This window comes from Cyprinus carpio, chromosome B7, assembly GCF_018340385.1.
Source record: "Cyprinus carpio isolate SPL01 chromosome B7, ASM1834038v1, whole genome shotgun sequence".
NCBI classification, from domain to species: Eukaryota; Metazoa; Chordata; class Actinopteri; order Cypriniformes; family Cyprinidae; genus Cyprinus; species Cyprinus carpio.
In genome coordinates, this window is record NC_056603.1 from 14,481,851 (window position 1) to 14,501,106 (window position 19,256).

Here is a 19,256-nt window from a genome sequence, read left to right on the forward strand (position 1 = left end):
TTAGTCCATAGTGACAATGACTTCAAATCCAATATGCCAAGTCCATATGTGTTGTTGTTTTATTGCACATCTTCTAAAGCCATAAATTGGCTGTTGACAAACAGACCTAAAAAAAAATCAACATGATAGCTGTTAGTTTATCAGATTTGTTTAACATCATGATATCAATTCTGATTTAAGAACTATGATGATTGTTGGTGTTTTTTGTAAAGACCTAAAATCTAATCTAAAAGTGTAAAGATTCATCAGAAATTCTCATTTTGTGCTCCACATAAATTAACAGCATTTGTTTATGGATTTACATAAGGTTGAGTAAACTATGACGGGTTTTTAATTTTGGGTCGAACGATTCCTTTATCTGTCAAAGATGTAGAGTCATGTTGTGTTTCACACACCCTCAGATCTGAACTGTGAAAAGCTTCGTGATGTCGGTTTTGTATTATAACCTTACACATGCCTAGTTTTAGACTAAGATTTTTTGTTTGTTCTTTTTAAATGGCTGTAAATGTATTCATACAGTGTATAATTCTATTTTTAAATACCGTCGCAGCGGACCTGTTCAAAATTAAACGTTCTTTGGAAATTCAAATGCCTCTTTGCTTTAGTTACTTCTCACAATCCCACAGCAGGTCAGGCACACAGTCGCCGTTTCCTGCGTCCAGGCATCTGCTCAATTCCAAAATCTCCACGGTAACAACGACCGCATGATGTCACCCCACGTCTATAGTGGCCGTTACTGCCTCGAATACCGCAGTATGCGAGCACCGACTCACGCCTAGAGGATCCGCTGCCGCCCCTCCCCGCTCAGCCCCCTCCGCCCGCTCCGGAGATCGGCCATGTTGCCTCTCGTGCTTGTTCCGGTATCAGGCACGAGCGTTTGAGCAGCTCGGCCGCAGTACGACACCGATCCGCCTCCACTGAAACCCGTTTCACCACAGCACCGAAGCCAATCATGGATCTTACTACCTGACTCTGGAGGTTTGTCTCTGGACGCGAGCCCTCAGGCGTTTCCTTTCATTCAAGAACCGTTTGTCACCGGGATCCAGTGAGCGGCGGAAGACGGTTTCGTGGATCATGAGGGTTTTTCGGGATTGATATTTTTTTCTGAAACCCGTCTTAGGTTTGCTAGTCCTTCGTTATTATCTCTCACGGTTTTTTTCCTCTTCACATCCGTGTTTAGTCAAGCGACGCTTGATTCGTTCATCTCAAAAACTGACGGTTGAGGTGTTTTTTGACACTTGTTTTTGAAGGTCGGTAAAATTGTGATATCTGGCGGACCTAACACTTAATATCGCTCGCGGAGAGACCCCTTTCATTTTCGTTTGCTCATTCTCTATGACTGTCCTTTATGGGTGGATGTGAATTGTTTTTAAACTCTCGCTCATTCGGTTGGGAAGCAAATATAAATGTACGTTAAGCGAGCTCCATGTTAGTCTCCCCGAGAAGACTTCAAATCCTTCATAAATCCTCCTCAAGGACCTGCTGTTTATTTTCAACTGGAGACTTAAGGGTTTTTCTTCTTCTTCTTCGCGTATGGACTGATGTTGGGCTTCAACTTGTTGATCTCTGTCTGCGTGGCTAGTTCAGGCTAGCTAGCAACGCTGATTAACGTACTTCTGTCAGCACAGACGAATAGCTTCTAACGACAAGCTTATAAATGCTTGTCAACCACTGAAAACGGTTTTGCATTTACATTTACCCCTTTGGCCCTGTTTTTGAGAATCCCTGGGCGAAAATGTCAACCCGGCCTCCAGGAGTAGGTGTTATAGAGAATTCATCCAGCCAGGTGAGACACATCTTCACATTGACCGCACACAAACTATGTATGAGTGTGTGTGTTTGTTGTTGGGGATGACGTCATGCTTGCTTTTCTGCTGAACTGTATTTCCCTCAAGCTTGCTGGGCTGAAAGACAGGTGACTGGAAGAAAAACAAATAAAAAACAGCTTGGTTCAGGAAGAGTTTCCCTGACTCAACATGACTTCCCATAACTGTTAACTGATAGGCTTGTCAAGGCTGCATTCGATGGTCCTCACTGTAGATGTTGTAAGTCTGGTGTGTTTATGGCTTATTTAATCATGTCTTTACTGCAAGTCATTTTGTTCAGTGGAGAAACTGAAAATCCTATCTATTCCTCATACTAATAATCAATGTCCTCTGATGTAACAATGAGTCAAGCCAATGCTGATGAAGTTAACAAGGAGTTTAGACCCATAGCAGTGGTTCTCAACCAGGGGGAGCCTCAGCAAACATCCGAGCGGGTCTCAAGATGGCTTAAAAAAAATCAGGCAAAATAAGCTCCAGAATACAGAGACATTTCTTATTGTAATTCACCCCTAAACTTCTGAAATTCAACAATTTAATTATTTTGATTTTACTTATTATTTTATTTATTTTAATATGTGGATGCTGCCAATGTTTATACATTAAAAAGCAGACTTTCAAAGAAGGCCTCAATATGACTTAAAATGATTTTAAATAAAACAAAACAAGCTTTAAAATAAGATAAACCCATTTAAAAAAAATCAAGTAATTTTTTATATTCGTCTCTCCTGCAATTCACCAATTGTTTTTTAATTTGAATTATAGTTTTTCTTATTTTAATCTGTGGACACTCCTAATTTCTGTAAATTAATAAAGCAAACTTCCAAGATGACTTAAAATGTTTTAAAACAAAACATGCTTTAATAAGCTAAACTAAAAATCAATATATAAATTTTAATCACCCCCAATGTTGTGGAATTCAAGAATTTAATTATTATAATTTTAATTATAATTATTTTAGTTGCTTATTTTAATATGCGGACACAAATTTCTATAAATTAAAAAAGCAAACATCCAAGAGGCCTCAAGATGGATTTAAAATAAAACAATACAATCTTTAAAATAAGCTAAGACAATTAAAATTTGAGATTACATTTAATTATTTTTTAATTATAATTGTTTTAGTTACTTATTGTAATATATGGGCACTCCTAAATTCTGGACTTTAAAAAAAGAGGGAGGGGTCGGGAATTTAAATGTCTGAACAGGTTTAGAACCACTAGACTGTAGAGGAAACCAGTCAGCAGGTAGTGCGTTAGATTTGGGAACCATGAAGACCAAAGGCAGTGAAAATAGCCAGCCTTGCCCCTCTCAATGTGATTAGGCACAGATTGCAGTGCGAGTGCCAGAGGACGGAAAATTGAGCCATTCAGAGTGAGGAGGAGGACAGATTCAGTGCTCATTTTAACTCATGCCAGTGTGACTAATGCTGACTGTGCTTCGTACAATACAGGCAGCACTAACGTGTGTGTTTTCTGTTAAGTGGCTTAATGAAAAGCGAGGGCCTTTATATCCTTGTCCAGATCTCCGGATGCCCTTGCCGAGATCTCTAACCTCTTGTTCAGAAGTGTGTCTGTTTTAGCAGAGGAAGAGTGTGAGGAGTGAATCATTGGGGTTAATCATACTAGTGAGGTCGTGGGTGAGTTTCAGCCTGCTATGTAGGAGGAGAGGTATGAAAATATTATTTTGCATTATCCACCACTGGGGTGGATCAGGTGCAGGGAAGGATGCTTTGCATAAAAAAGATCGGACTCGGGACAGTGTGTTTATGTTTATAACTTGGACCATGTTTTGCATCTTTGGGAGTTTTATCTGTCATGTACTCTGCTGTTTCATTATTTTAATATACATGGAACACACAAACATTTTTTTTTTCCATATAACTCTTCACAGGCCTGAATTGAGGCCTATTTGGCCTGTAACTCTGTTCTCCAGTTTTACGGCATCCATGTCTGAAAAGCACACCGCCTCAATAAGTGTTAACACAGGGTTTCCTTGTCCTCAGTATCTCAGTGTGTCACCTTGCTGATACTGTGACCTGACACCACAGGCTTGTGTTACAGATCCCTGAAATCCCAGACCCTACTGGGTAACACAGATTTAGAGAGAGAGAAAGGGCCTTCACCTGTTTCTCATCCTCTGACCTCTGTGTTCTGATCTTTTAGCTAAATTATGTGGTTTAGAAACTCTGTGTCCGTGAAGTTAACATGCAACCCAAATGGCCTATGTTTGCTTCTTTAATAAGTGCTTTTTGGTCAAACTGTCTGCAGTTAATTAGTGCATGTTGTTCCAAAAGGAATATGTTTTTCAAAATGTAGTTGCTGTCTCTGAAATATCTTTTCAGCTGATGACACCTAAGCTGCATGTGGAGCATAAAATGCTAACTAATAGTCATATAGCTGTATAGGATTTGTTTTAAGCATTTGTTGGGCAATGCAGTAATTCAATGTTAATGTAATAAAGATTTTAGTGGATTTATATGGATTTTTTATTGGCCAGTGCCGATATGAGATAGCACTTTATAGCACATTCTGCAGTTTAAATTAGATTTATTTTACATAATATGTACTAAATTAGAAGTAAATCATTTGAAAATGAATCAATATGGCAAAAATAATTTGAACTTTGATAAAAAGAGTGAAAAACAGATTCATTCAGATAGTAAAATCTTGTAGTAGTATTTATTTTTTAGATATGCAAAGACTTACATTTTATAAATACACATTTGCAGAATTCTGATGGTATATGAGAAAGTATTTTAGTGTTTGTCTTTCTATTTCTTATAATACTAATAAACACTGTAATACTATTTCTTTGTTTACCATCTTTGCATCTGTGCTCAGGCACTGGTGTTCTCGGGACTGTTGAAATAAAAGTCAAACAATTCCGGCACTTATTGGTCCAAACAGAAAACCTTATTAGTGATGCCTATAATTAAAAAATGCCAAATGTCAGCCAAAACATTGGTCAACCACTGAAATGTTCAGACTGAAATTGCACATTTTTGACCGTGAGAAATTGCCATTGGGACACATTTACATTTAGTCATTTAGACACATCCAGATGCTCTCAAGGGTGACCTTGACCTTCATTCTTCACATCCCATCTGAAAGGCCTACTCAAAAGTTGTTGCCCAAATTGCGAGTTCTCATTTGGTCTGACTTCTGAAATGTAGCACCAGGTTGAATTTGCTATGTCATTTGGAAATATACCACATTGCTAAAGATGTTGATTGATAAGATGTTTTGGTAATTTTTGGCCACTGTTTACCAGCTATGTGTACTGAACGGTCACTATAAGCTTTTATGAATAGCCTATATTGTCGCTGTTGAATATCAGTATTTTGCGGATAGTCTACTCAAAAATGAAAATTCTGTCCTCATTTACTCACCCTCAGATGTCTCAGTTGTTTGTTTTTACAGTAAAATTCGATTGGGTCCGTTAGTTGGGACTGTATGAACAAATAGTTTGGAATGAAATGAAGATAAGTAATTGATGACAGAACATTCATTTCTCAAATGCAAAAGGAACATCTTTTTGCCAGTTGTGATTTGAAATGACTCATTATTTCTGCTTACTGCGGTCGTTTTTGTGTTCTTTTAGAAATGTCTTTGCACCTGCCTGGATTTACAGCTCACATCTTGGCAAAGTCCTCAGAATGCGTTGTTCAATCTGGTGTGCTTTGTTTGGACATCCTCCATAGTAGCACAGATCTCTGTCAGGTCCGCTGACCCTGATCAGTCTCAAAGACTCACAGTTTTCCACTGCAGTGATTTACTCCATTAGCACTTCTCGCTCCACTAGGCAGATCATTTCACCGGAATAAAAACCTTTTTTTTTTTTAAATGCCAGCAGTTTATGTATGTGAAAGTAGTAATCCTGAGATTATCCGGTCAGTCAAAACTGATCTGCAAGGACTAGATAGGATTGCAGGTACTTAATCTTTTGAGTTGCTTAGATATAAATAATCCATCGTCAAGTCATGTGTAAGGACGGCTCGCAAACGACAGATTATAGTAATTCCTGGATTTATAAATCATATGCAAATGCTTCTTAAAGATGCCATCATCTTGGGGTTCAGTCGCTCTGTTATATTGTTGTTGCATCTGGAGTGGAACATGGCTCTCAGTGTTTCAATTCTGATAGATTACAAGATCATAAATAGTAAATATGTAATGAGGCCACTGCCTTGATCGTCACTTAAGGAAATAAAAACATCTTTTAGATGTGGTTTCTATAAACACGTCCTTTCCCACACTTGTTTTGAATTGGTTTCAGGTTTATCCATGTTTTATATACACAAACAAAAGCCAGTATTGACATAGAGAAGAATAGGAAAGTGCAGGTGAAAGAGCAGGTTTTAAAGTCAAAGTATGGGTGCCATGATCTTAGTGTTTTTTCATCGTCAGTCTCAAATTGTTGATTCTGTTAAGACGAGAAATTAAAAAAAAAATTCTACATTATTTTAAGTCACCGCAAGATATTGAACTGCATCCATGTGTTCTCAGCCTCTGTGAGGGGATTAGGTGCGGTCAAATCTCAAGGGGTGGACAACATGACGTTAGGCTCACTGTCATTACTGATAAATTACTAGACAGAACATCAGCATGTAATCAGCTCTGTGGAAATGGCTCCCATTCAGGTCCTGAAGGCTTATATGGCTGCAGGCAAGACCCAAAATACAGCGATCCGACCACATTAGAGTGTCTTGCTGTGTTTCTCACATATGTTGTAATTCATTTATATAGTGGAATGAGCAAATTAACTGGGCTAGAAGTCAATTGATTTTACATTTTACAGCAGCTTTTGAGCAGTTTTTTCATTTATGTATGTGATGAATTCACAAAATTCTTTCTTTTTTAAATGCTTACCTGAATTACCACTAACCAACCAATGACGTTTGAAAGCTCTTAAGTACAGATAACTATTTTTAATGATTATTGGGGGTTGCTGCCAAATTATTGGTGAGATGTGAATGCACATGCTCATTTGCTGGCCCAGGATTTTGTGATTCCACTGTTGGAAGATTTGATTGCTGATTGGTTATGCTATCAAAACATCTTGGTAAACAGTTTTCACGATTTTAGCCTTTTCTTATACAAGTATATATAAGCTATACTTGTTTACCTATTGCATACATATAAAATTATCACAGAGTGAAGTGGCTTGCTAAAAGAAACGTTGGCCATATCTCTAATAAAAATAGCATTTCTTACTTTGACCATAGACATCCCACATTGATTTTTCTGGGGTAGCATACCACACTGTCATAAAACATAGATGATCAGTTTAGTAGTGATTCACTTCCTGACTGGATTTGTTTCAGCAAAAGTGAACCATACAGTTATTCACATTAGGCAAAGTTGCCTTTAAACACCAAACTTTTACAAATGTAAAAGTGCCCAAAGACATGAAATCACAGCCTAACTGTTGGTTGCAATCAGTGTGCGACAGGTTAGTAAATTCAGTTGCATGCATAATAAACATAGACTGTATAAAAACAGGTAATAAATCAGTCAAGTGGGCGTCAACAACATACCTGCCCATGTCACAACCTGTGTTTAGAGATTGTTTTTTTTAGCAGTGAATGTTTTAAATTTCATCTGTACATTGTGGTAGTTTTGTCTAGTAGAGTATTTGTTTTATTGCTGTAATAATTGAAGGTTGCAAAACTATCAGCAAGATATTTGTACACCCCCCCCCCCCCCCCACACACACACACTTCCTTAATCATTGGGGTAAGCACCATTAGGTTGACCTCTGGTACTTGTATTGACATATAGGACACTATAATAGTTTATTGAAATAAACTAACTTTTATATAAAACATGTTAATTGCATATATTTTGTTGGTTGTTTCTTATGTTGTTCTTAATTCTTATTTAAAAGTTGCATTGTACTATCTTAGTATTTATTCTTTCATAGTCACAGTATTAAATGTTGTCTAAAATATAGAACAGGAAAGACAGTAGAAATACTGTAAATACTGTAGGAAATATTCAAAGAGGGCAATGACCTCAACTTTTCCATTGACATATCTGTGAAACTGCCACACCCAAACAAATGAAATGATTCTAAAAAAACAAGAGACAAGATTTACCTTTCGAGGAAGGAATTTGAATACTGTCAGAAAGTGAAAAGTTTGGATGTGTTTGGGAACATGAGGTTGTGCGCCTGGAGATTGAGCTTAAAACACTGTGAACACAGTGGACTATAAACCCTGTTTAGCTCCCTGACCTTCAGCAGCTTGAACATGGGCTCACATTTAGACACGGCTTTGCATTTTTTACGATGGCGAGCATGGAGTCACCATGTTGAGATCAAGTCCAGAGTCTAAAACGCTGTGTGTGTGTGTGTGTAAACAGGCCTTTCCAGTTGCACTGGGTGTGAAGTTGACTGAAGGGAGTGCCGAGGCCTTCTCTCTGATTTCAGGCGCTTGACGTCATGTAGGAGTGTGTGTGAGAAAAAACACATTCAATGCTTGTTTTTGTGAACTGATTTTTTTGTACTTTTTTTTGCACCTTTTTTAGTCTTTATTGGTGCTTTCGTTTTGTATGGTGAATTCATGCGTGACTGTTTTATACCTTTATGATGTTAAATGTTTAAGGCACCTGACTATCCAGTCTTGTAATCACAGTCCCATTTTTTTCTTTTTAATTAATACGTTTACCGACTTAGAATATCAAAATGATTTGTGTATTCTTATTAAATGACTCGTATAATTATAATTACTATAATAATTACAAATGAATAATAAACAGTTGTAACTAACTAAATATAGCTTAAAGCATACAAGGAAATGTAAAGTAATAAAAGGGAACTAAAAAACACATTACAAGCAATAAGCAAAAAGTACTTTCAGTATTTGAAATTTTCAGAATCGATTCCGAATCATTTCTCCCACCCCTAGTTTTTGTAGATTTATTTTTTCTCAGCTCCCTACAGGTTTTCCTTTGGTATCATGTTCTCTTTTGCCTCTCATTCTTTCTCTGTGCATGTTTTTAAAGCCTGTGTCAGGTAAACAGTCACTAGAGGTGTATCTGTTTGATATCTACACTCCATTTGGGCAGAAGGGCGTATACCACACCCTGCAGTGCTCCGGAAAGATCCGGCCACCCTGTGGAGCTTTACATCCCTGAGGAATTGTAGGGCCCTATGATTTCCGCGATGCAGAAAACGTGGACAGAATCGTGGAATCCAGTCATAAAAAAGGAATTCACAGTTTAACGCGTAACATCACGGAATTTGTCAAATTTTGAATGAATTAATCAAAAGTAGGTCATTACACTTAAATCAAATCGTGATATGGACTAGTATCTTTAAATATTAAGCCACAAAAGTCCATTTAAAATGAATAAATATGAATAAATATGTCTCTGTTAATGAATTGTGCAGACACGCGGTTTAATTTACTACCCACAAACTGAAGCGGTGATTTCAGCATCTGCCGTCTCACTAAATGAAGACATAAACACATGAACATCTTCAGAATTGCTCTGAGAGTCACTTCATGACCATTTGAGCATTTGATTTGAGTAAAACTAGCGTTATATCACATACACAGAACTGTAAAGGTATTTACGGCAACCTGTCAAAATAAAAGTCCTGTTTGATTTGAAGACATTGTGCCTATTACTGTTTTCAGTAGAATGTACATAGCCTTCTATTACTACTACTACTACTACTACTAAAATGAAACAAACATTATTTTATAGTAATATAGGACTAATCACATAACATTTCTTCCATGTTTTAATTTTAATAGTAAATCCCCTTTGTTTGCCAAAAAATAAAGTTTGCTTAATTTTCAGTAATTAAAAGATAAATGAAATAAACAGTTTATGCCTTCATTTGATAACCAGAAAAATGTAAATACACAACACAGAATTTCTGAGGGGAATAAAAAAAATCCTTTTAGAAAAAAAATAATAAATTGTAGGGTTTATGCATTCAAATAATTAGACATGCTAAAACACAGAATTTGGTAACAATAAAAAATATGGTGAGAAAAAATAAAACATTTCATAGGGCCCTAAACATGTATTTTTTTTTTTTTTTTTTTTTTTAATTTATTGTTGTGATGTTTTATTTTTTTGATTTTAATTAATTAGACATGCTTTTTGATTAATAAAATGTAACTATTAAAAAGAAGTCAAGAAAAATTAAATTGGAAAAAAACTGAATCCAGAAAAATTACAACGGAAAAAATGGAATTTGGAAAAAAATAAAACAGAATTTAGGAAAAAATAAAATGGATTTCAAAGGGCCCTAGAATTGCTGTTTATTGAGGGAGAGTGTATCAATTTCAGGATTATTTATTCACTGTTGAGAGTTTCCTGACATAGGACGAGCTGAAGCGAGGGGAGAGGTGTGATGAAGAAAAGGGAGAGTGAGAGAGACACTCCATCTGCTGTCTGTTTGTGCCCTTGGCTGCCTCCAGACACTAGTTTTAAATAGAGGCAGTGTGGAATTTACAGCTCCATGCATTACCTGCTGTCTCTGTCCACCATTCATCCATCCTTCAGTTCATTCGTGCTTCTCTTCCTTTGTATGTGTGTATCTGACTGGTTTGATGTGAGAAACACCCGAATATGGTGATGTTTATGAAACATTTCTGCATCTGTCTTTCTATCCATCTTTCTGTTCATCCAACTTTTTTTCCTTCTTATTTCTTTTGCCTATTTACTAATATTTCATTCTTTGCTTCCTTAATTTCCTTTTTCCTTCCCCCAATCCTTTGTTTCCTTCCTCTCTTTCCTTTCCTTCCTTCTTTTACTTTCCACCCTCTTCTGGAACTGAAAAACAGGTCAAAGCAGTTTTATATTACATAATTGTTGCCTTCTGCAAGCATAACCAAACATACAGCATGACCAGTGTAGCATGATTCACATATGAATAACTTATGAATCTGTTCATTTATTGAATCACAAGTTAAAGTTTATCAAGAAATAAAAAATTACTATTCATCTTTTGTTTCATTTTTTAAATTTAGCTTGACCTTTTAATGTTAAATTATTTTAACGGCAGACTTATTCAATCATTTAGTCCACTTAAACCCTGTCACCCCACAATAGACTGTAAGCTCACTTTTTCTTTTTTTTTTGAGTGCAATGGCCACATTTCAAAAGGCCCATTTACTTTTGTCACCTCGTGTGTTTTCTTAAATCAGACGGCTATCCAGTTTGTTGAAACTGTTCCATTTACACTTGGCCACATAACTGTGTCTGCAGAAAACGATTATTATTCCGATCTTCAATTCCCACACTACATGCAGATTCAATGGAGATCACATCACAGACAGCAACAGATATGCACCGTTTTATTTATCATCAGATGATGTCAAGATCAAAGACCGCAACAATGAGATGCCGTCATTAGCACTAGTGAAATAATTTAGCGTTCAGCAATTTTAATAACGATGACTTGGACAGGTGGTTTCATTTGCATCAATTTGTGCATGCTTGCTAAAGAGAGATGCTTATCTCTGGTGGTCCATATATGTGGAGATGTGTGTTGCAATGGTATAGCTATGACTTGCTCTCACGTCTTTATTTTTTATTCATTTACACATAACCAGTTGCCTCTTGAAGTGGTTTGTGCGATCGGATTGCAGTCTGTCTCTAATGCATTTCAGAGGGCATTTACACCTCGTCCACCTTTTCATAATCTGATAGTTATCTAATTAAAGAAAACGCATGAAGAGACCAAGTTTAAATTGGCCCAAAGTCCAGTCAACAACCAACGTACAAGTGCCCGCCCATATTTTTTTAAATAATAATTCAGTTACACTGATTTTACACAAGATTACAGAAAAAGAAGATTTGTCGCGACTTTGTTTCATTGTGACTTTAACTGTTTGGATTCATCTAGCGAATCACTGAATCAGTCAGAATAGTTGCTCAGTTTGACGTGTTACTTGTCTGGATGTTTATATCACAACGAATAATTAAAGTTAGCGTTCAAAAAATTTTTTTTTTAAATAACTGGCATTTTAATGAACAAAACGACCAAAAATAGTATGGTTTTGTTTAGTATGTAGTTAAAACCAATTATGGGAGTGAGGTTCACAAAAACTGAATTTTGTAGAAAACACTGGTGTGTGTGTGTGTGTGTGTGTGTGTGTGAGAAAGAGAGGGAGAGATGGTGTATGTGTAGGTGGTGAAGTATTTATAGTTCTTCATCGTGACTGTCGCTTTCTGGGCGTGTATGACCGCATCTGTGTGTGTTGAAAAAGAGTTTCTCTTTTTCTAGGCAGAGATGGGCTTCACTCTCTGTACTTGGAATATTATTACGCCCAATTTCCTTTTCACCACAGCAAGCGAGAAAGAGAGGATGAAGAAAAGTAAGAAGGGGGAAATGGAAAGAGAGATACAAGAAAGAGAGCTGTTCTTTAGAAAGGTAAAGAAAAGAGAAGATAGCATGAGGACGAACAACAGATCTCCATGGCAACGCTGCAATCACGACCCAGTGACTGACTGCTTCTTTAAAGACATGCTGGATTGCGTGCAAGTGCATGTGTGTTTTGAAACAGAACAAGAGAGCATGCTTTACAGCTACTACAGCATTTGTGTTTATAGGGTTCCTGGTGCCTCTGGCTCACTCATCCATCTTTCTTTTAAAGAGACCATTTAGAAAAGTTTGAAAGATCAGTGATGAAACTCATAACCAGGTCAATAAACATCAGATCCGGTCTCGGAATTCTGTGCCGTGAAGCATTTAGAGCAGATTTTGGGTGACCTTTCTACTGAGCTGAACCAGTGTCAGCTAAACTCAGGATCTCAGAGCTGCCGGAGAAGGTGGTATTTAAGGTTCAACGCTGAAGTGAGCAGGACTCCCAGTAAACCTAAAAAAGATTCCAGCACAGACAGCATGTTGTCAGGGAGAACATTATCCTATCCTCACTGCTGTGTGTGGAGGGTGTAATTACAAGGAGAGATAGATGATGATATGGAGTGAAGGAAAAGACCCAGAAAAAGAGCAAAAAAGGGAATTTTATTTAACCCAGACTGACCTTTGTCCTAGATGATTCTTTAATAGTAAGGTAGATGCCAAAGGATATAGTTCTAGATACAAAAAAATTAGCCCTTTTGAGACTATGGTTCTGTTTTAAATCCTCATGGGCTGTCTGCAGTCTACATAAGCAGTTACTTTCTAAAGTAATGGTTGATTCTGACAGCATTTGAAAGCGACATGAAGTTGTTTGTTTTCATTAAGAGTTGGCGATTTGAATGACAGGAATTTTGTGCATAAAAGAATAAATGGATAGTTCACTCAAAAGTGAGAATTCTGTCATTATTTACTCACCCCATTGTTGTTCTAAACCTGTGTGACTGACTTTGTTGTGTATAGAAGGCAAAAGAGGATAATCAAATAACATTGGACTGCCATTTTATGGACAAAAATCACTGAAGCATTTGGTGTTCCACAGAAAATATAATGTCATAAATGTGTGTACTAATAAGTAAATGATGACAGAATTTGACATTTTGAGTGGACTGTCCCTTTAAGGACGCACTGTAACTGAAATGGAACCTGGAAGTGGCTGATTTGACACGCTATATGTCCAGCAACTCAATTAAGGGTCACTCATGCATGCAAAACAAGTTGCTCATGTGACACTCACAAAAGACTTGACTAACAATCACATTTAATAAGCTAAAAGCACAAACAGTTCTTAGAACATGTAAATGCTAATTAAAAATGATTTGTTTTTAAGTAGATTTAACTATTTCTTTTCACTACTGCTTTAAATTATAAATAATACTTCCTTATACTCCTTATACCAATTTTTTTTTTTTTTTTTTTTTTTTTAGTATGCTTGCATTGCAGTGGGGCTGGTCTTATGTGAAATTCTGCTTGATGAGGAAGAAAGATTAGCTAGAAAGGACAGTGCCATTGTAAAAGTGCATTGTGACATTGTAGCGGGGTGTTTCATTGCTGTTTATGAGTGATGTATTGATATAAGCTCAGCACTCTCATGACTGTGCACACACAATAGCTATACCAAGGTCTAAAATCTGAGTCCCCAGTCATACCTGCACACATGCCCTCTAATACCTTAAGTCCTTGCCCCTCTGTTCCTGTCAGCACACTGTCAGTCTCCAGCTTTCCATGCCCTGACCTTTGCTACTGCTCTTGGATCAGCTTACCTATAAACACACACATTCAGACAGACACAGACAGTGTGGGTTTGCTGTATTGTTTCAGCCAGCTTTTCTCATGCCTTTCACGTGAGCTGCCCCTCTTTCAAAACTGGCATCATGTGAAACGGGTAAAGAAATAAAGACCGTCTTCATTTAAATACATACCTCTGAGTGTGCACCATTTAGTGGACTGACGTCAAGCATTACATTTATGGCTTTGAACTTTGATCGGTTGGTCTTTGAAGACGGAGCTGTCATGAAGTACAGCGCCCGGATATGTGAACTGTGGTTTGCACGCGTACACAACACACACACCGCACCACAGGGCTCATGAAGTTGGCTGGGTCCCTCTTGATGATTGAACTTTCTCTTTAATGAGCTCTGCTTTAGCTTGAGTACAAAATGGAGAAACTTCTGTAAAGTTAGAGATTAAAATGATAAAAGCTGTGTGATGCTACTTGTGTAAATGTTAACACGCTTATGCTTTTAATGGAATGAAAACGGGAAAGCGTAGAGAAGCACATAGCATATTTGTGCATGTGTGTGTTTCTGTGTTTGCAGGTTTAGCAGATGGACCCATCTGATTTAATCTAATCTAATCCACTGTAATCTAATCCAATCTAATCTAATCTAATCTAATCTAATCTAATCTAATCTAATCTAATCTGTATGTCTCTCCAGTCTAATGTGGTAACATGGGAAATTAGGATTTAATATTGATTTGGACGGGAGAGTTGGTGGGGTTAAGGGATTCTCATGAGATTATGATTTTTCATTCACTAGAATGCTTTATGATTGCTGTGGTGATGCCTCTTCTTTTTTCTTGACTCATCATTTTGTCCCCTTGAAAAGCATTATTGAAGGGATGGTTCACCCAAAAATGAAAGTTCTGTCATTATTTACTCACTGCCATGTCATTCCAAACCTGTTTGAGTTTTCTGGTTGCACACATCTTTTGAATTGGGCTGCTTAGGCAATGCAAGTTCAAGGCTGGTTTATGTCATTTACTCAGACCTGCCACTTCTGTCCATAATTTTCTAATGCTTAGTATGATCAGTAGTAGTAATGATTTAAAAAAGAAACTGTCTGTAAGTTTGGTGCTAGGGCAGAGAATAAAAGGACATTGAGAGTGCTGAAGGAAGTCATAAATTAACACTGTGCATGTGATGGATTACATAATATGCATATCTTCAGACCCAGAGTTTGAATGCGTATGTGTTTCTCTGAATCTTATTCTTGTTCAGTTGCAAGCTAACCAGCAAATGCAGCAACCACTACCAGTTTTACATTTTATTTAATCTCTCTTATGTTCTCCAGAGCTGCATTTATTTGATCAGAAATTAAGTAAAAACAGTCATATTGTGAAATATATATAAAAAATCCATTTTAATATATTAAAATGTGATTTTTTCTCACAATGGCAAAGCTGAATTTTCAGCAGCCATTACTACAGTCTTCATTGTCACATGAACCTTCAAAAATCGTTTTGAAATCTTTTGCAGCATCGTAAATGTCTTTACTTAAGTCTTTGCTGATTAAAAATATTAATTTCAATATTAAATTAATTTACTGACCCAAACTTTTGAATGGTAGTAAACTCTCCTGTACCCATATCTTCTGTCACTAAAGAAAGTCTTCTTACCAACAGTCAAAAGTTGTCAGATGATTGTACTTAACACACACCTTTGAAGTGCTGCTTCAAATGCTTATTTTAAAGGGGTTATATGATGCTTTTTTAAAGATCATTATTTTGTGTATTTGGTGTATGTTGACATGCTTTAATGTTCAAAAAACACATTATTTTTCAAATACTGTACATTATTGTAGGTCCTCTATGTCCCACCTCTCTCAAACGAGTCGTTTTCTACAAAGTCCCTCCTTCTGACAAGCACAGTCTGCTCTGATTGGCCAACTGACCCAGTGCATTGTGATTGACCGATCACCGCAAGCACTCGTCTGAATTGTAACGCACCTTTCCATTTCGCGAGTTTCATCTTTTAAAATAAATGTAAAGACATTCAGTTCAAGTCTGAAAGGGGGACAGAGTTGCATGACAGACACTGTGTTAAAGCTAGGTCTGGGCGATGTATCGCATGTGATTGTCACGCGCATTTCGTCAGTAAAGCCGGTTACCTGATTACCGCTAAATCGCCATCACCTGCTTTCAAATGGAGCGGCATTTAATAGACACAGCCATAGATCACTGATAAGCTACGCAATATCACGTTCATTATCGCAGATGAATCACCTTTGATAATGAACGCGATATTGCGTAGCTTGTCAGTGATCTACGGTTCTGTCTATTAAATGCCGCTCCATTTGAAAGCAGGTGATGGCGATTTAGCGGTAATCAGGTAACCGGCTTTACTGACGAAATGCGCATGACAATCACATGCGATATATCGCCCGGACCTAGATAAAGTTTGCATGTGTATGCAGTACACAAGCCACGGACGGTTAAGACATCTGACTCCACTGTGTGACCCTGTCTCTGTCTCTGTCTGTCTGTCTCTCTCTCTCTCTCTCTCTCTCTCTCACTCACACACACACACACACATAAACTAATAACAAAACATTCTTACAGTGGCTGATTGAGAAGTGCCAGATTGTCGTAGCAAAGTCAGAATTACCTCCTCTCCTAGGTTCACGAAACGGTCATCCACAGTGCATTGCTGTTCTGTTGTAAGTAATCTTAAAGATTCCTTAATGCATCCCCGCCTTCTTTCTTTGCATAAACATTTGGGTGGCATTACGCAAATATTTCCACATAGTGACGTAGACATGTGGGGGCGTGTTTGAAAGAGCCATTTTAGGGGGGCGTGGCAGAGTCTTAACTTTGATAAAGAATATCTCATTGGATTTGAGACTTTAGTCTTTGCAACTTTACAGATCATCTTTATGCACCAAGAGCTTGTAACACTCCAAAGAAAAAAAAAAATTGGAATAGCATCATATGATCCCTTTAAACTTTCTGTGCTCTAGAGCACAGCAATGACATGATACACACAAGTTTTCAATGATACACACAAATCACTCAAACGCACTGATCTGGTTCTCACCCCTCAATTATCAGGTAGTCAGTCAGAGGTTGTGATCATCACTGTGTATTTGGCACACCAAAATGACTGAGCAATATTCTACGGCTGTGTGAATGTGGCCATATTGTCCTCTTCTAAATCAGTCTGATAGATCTATCTGCATGTGTGAGTGTGTGTGAAAGCGAGAGAGGGGCAGAATGTAGTTGAATTTGAGTGTCATCCGAGTGTGATCATCTGAAACATTTTTCTGATCCCTATATCCTATCTCTCTGTCAGACCCACACTGATGCCAAAGGAGGAGGGCGTCCCAGTGTGTCACGTGGTCGGAATGTCGTGCCGACGGTGGATGACAACCCCCACATAGGAAATTACAGACTGCTGAAGACCATCGGCAAGGGCAACTTTGCCAAGGTTAAACTGGCCCGACATATCCTCACTTCTAAAGAGGTAACTAGATCTCCTGTGTACTTACCTTTTTTAAGTGGATTTAGTCCTTACTAGACTGAAAAAAGAAAAAAAATTGGTGTGGGATTGACTTTGTTGTACATTGAAACAATTTACACTCCAAAATTACTAGTAAATTTCATTTACAGTTACAGAGTAATGGCAAGTAACAAACTAAATACTTCCGTCATATAGTACACTTATTTAATTGTTTTTGACCGTTTGAGATTTATACACGATACATCCTAAACTGCATCATGTCTGACTGTGATACATGTCCAGGGCCTGTTGCATTAACTGCTTAGACTAATATTACAAGTTAGGGATCTCATTTTTCTTTTAAGGCTACTCATAACTAAGTCAGTTGTATAAAAATCTAAATTAGTCTAATTTGAGAAATTACGGTTTATCCTATGACTAACTGCTAGTTAGTCAGACTAGTTCTTAAGACACAGTCTTAACATAATGACTGTGTTCGTGCAACTGGCTTCAGATATGCTAAATCCAATTTCAAATCACCTATGTTTGTGGTGTGGACTGATGTGAGAAAATAAGATGTAATGTGAAATTTGCTTAAATTCAGACTATGAAGAAGTAATCAAATACACAGAAGGTTATTTATCTTGATTTTCTCTTGAATTCTTTTGACATGGTTCAACATTCCCAGGTAGGTTCTCCACTGATACTTTACACTGATATTTTAAGTGAACTTTATTAGGGTGAAAATGTGTGGGACAGTCATATAAACCTTTAAAAGATTTATGATTATTTCAACAAGTAACAAAAATAAATGAAGGCACTATGAAAACTGTTCAAGCCAATTGTAATATGATCTTCGTATAACAAGTAAAAGAAGCTGAAATCTGAAAGTTGATCTGTTTTAATAAAAATCAACCCCCGGGACATGCTTCTGGGGCCTGAATTTGCAGAAACATGCAAATATAGATCAAGCACAGTTAGCATTCAGAGTCATCTTTCTATTGTAATTCTGGTATTCTGTTAAATCCTTTTGAAAAAAGTAATTTTATGTTTTAGAGAGGTGTTTTTAAAGACGTGTTTGTGTTTCTTTTGACTCAGGTAGCAGTGAAAATCATAGACAAGACACAGCTCAACTCTTCTAGTCTTCAAAAAGTGAGTCTGCAGATCTCCTGTCTTTATCTGTATATCTGTCTGGAGAGAGGGCACAGAAGGGTAATTACAGGAAGAGATTTCAGAAAGGATTTCCTCTGACTTGAGAATAAACGGGTTCTGCTTTACCCCCACATACACATACATACACTGGTCATGTACCATTAACTTTTTGAATCCTGCAGGATATTAAAGAAATGAGGTTAATGCATTGTTCCTGCTGCTAGTGAAAATTTAACAATGTGCTGTAAAATATGAATACACTACCATTCACAAGTAGGATATTTTGGGGTCAGAAAGATTTTTTTTTTTGAATAAATAGATTTTTGAAAGATACTTTTATTCAGAAAAGATGCTTTAAATTGATAAAAAAATGACAGACAAAGGACATACAAATAGATTTCTATTTGAAATGAATGATTTTCTTCAATCTTTGTTCATCAGAGAATCCACACTTCGTTAAGCATAAAAAACATTTTCATCTTCTAATAATAATAAGATAAAAGATTTCTTGAGTACTACAATGAACCCCTTAGAATGATTTCTTAAGGAACAGAAGTGTTAAACATATTAACGTAAAATAGACAATATTACAGTTTTTGAATTTTTGATTAAATAAATACAGCCTTGATGTACTATTATATAAAAAAGTACCTATCTCCAACATTTAAACAACATTG

The 19,256-nt window shown here is 37.0% G+C and overlaps 1 protein-coding gene across 12 annotated transcripts in view; it reads left to right on the top strand.

The window, feature by feature from the left end:
• The first annotated feature begins 737 nt into the window (after positions 1–737).
• mark2b (MAP/microtubule affinity-regulating kinase 2b) overlaps positions 738–19,256 on the top strand; it is a 47,591-nt gene continuing 29,072 nt past the window's right edge. For all 12 annotated transcript variants that reach the window (XM_042727397.1, XM_042727399.1, XM_042727405.1 and 9 more), the window contains exons 1-3: positions 738–1,786; positions 17,281–17,451; positions 18,526–18,579. In XM_042727397.1, coding sequence (XP_042583331.1) covers positions 1,736–1,786; positions 17,281–17,451; positions 18,526–18,579 — 276 coding nt within the window. In that variant the 5' untranslated portion in view covers positions 738–1,735. The remainder of the gene's footprint in view (positions 1,787–17,280; positions 17,452–18,525; positions 18,580–19,256) is intronic.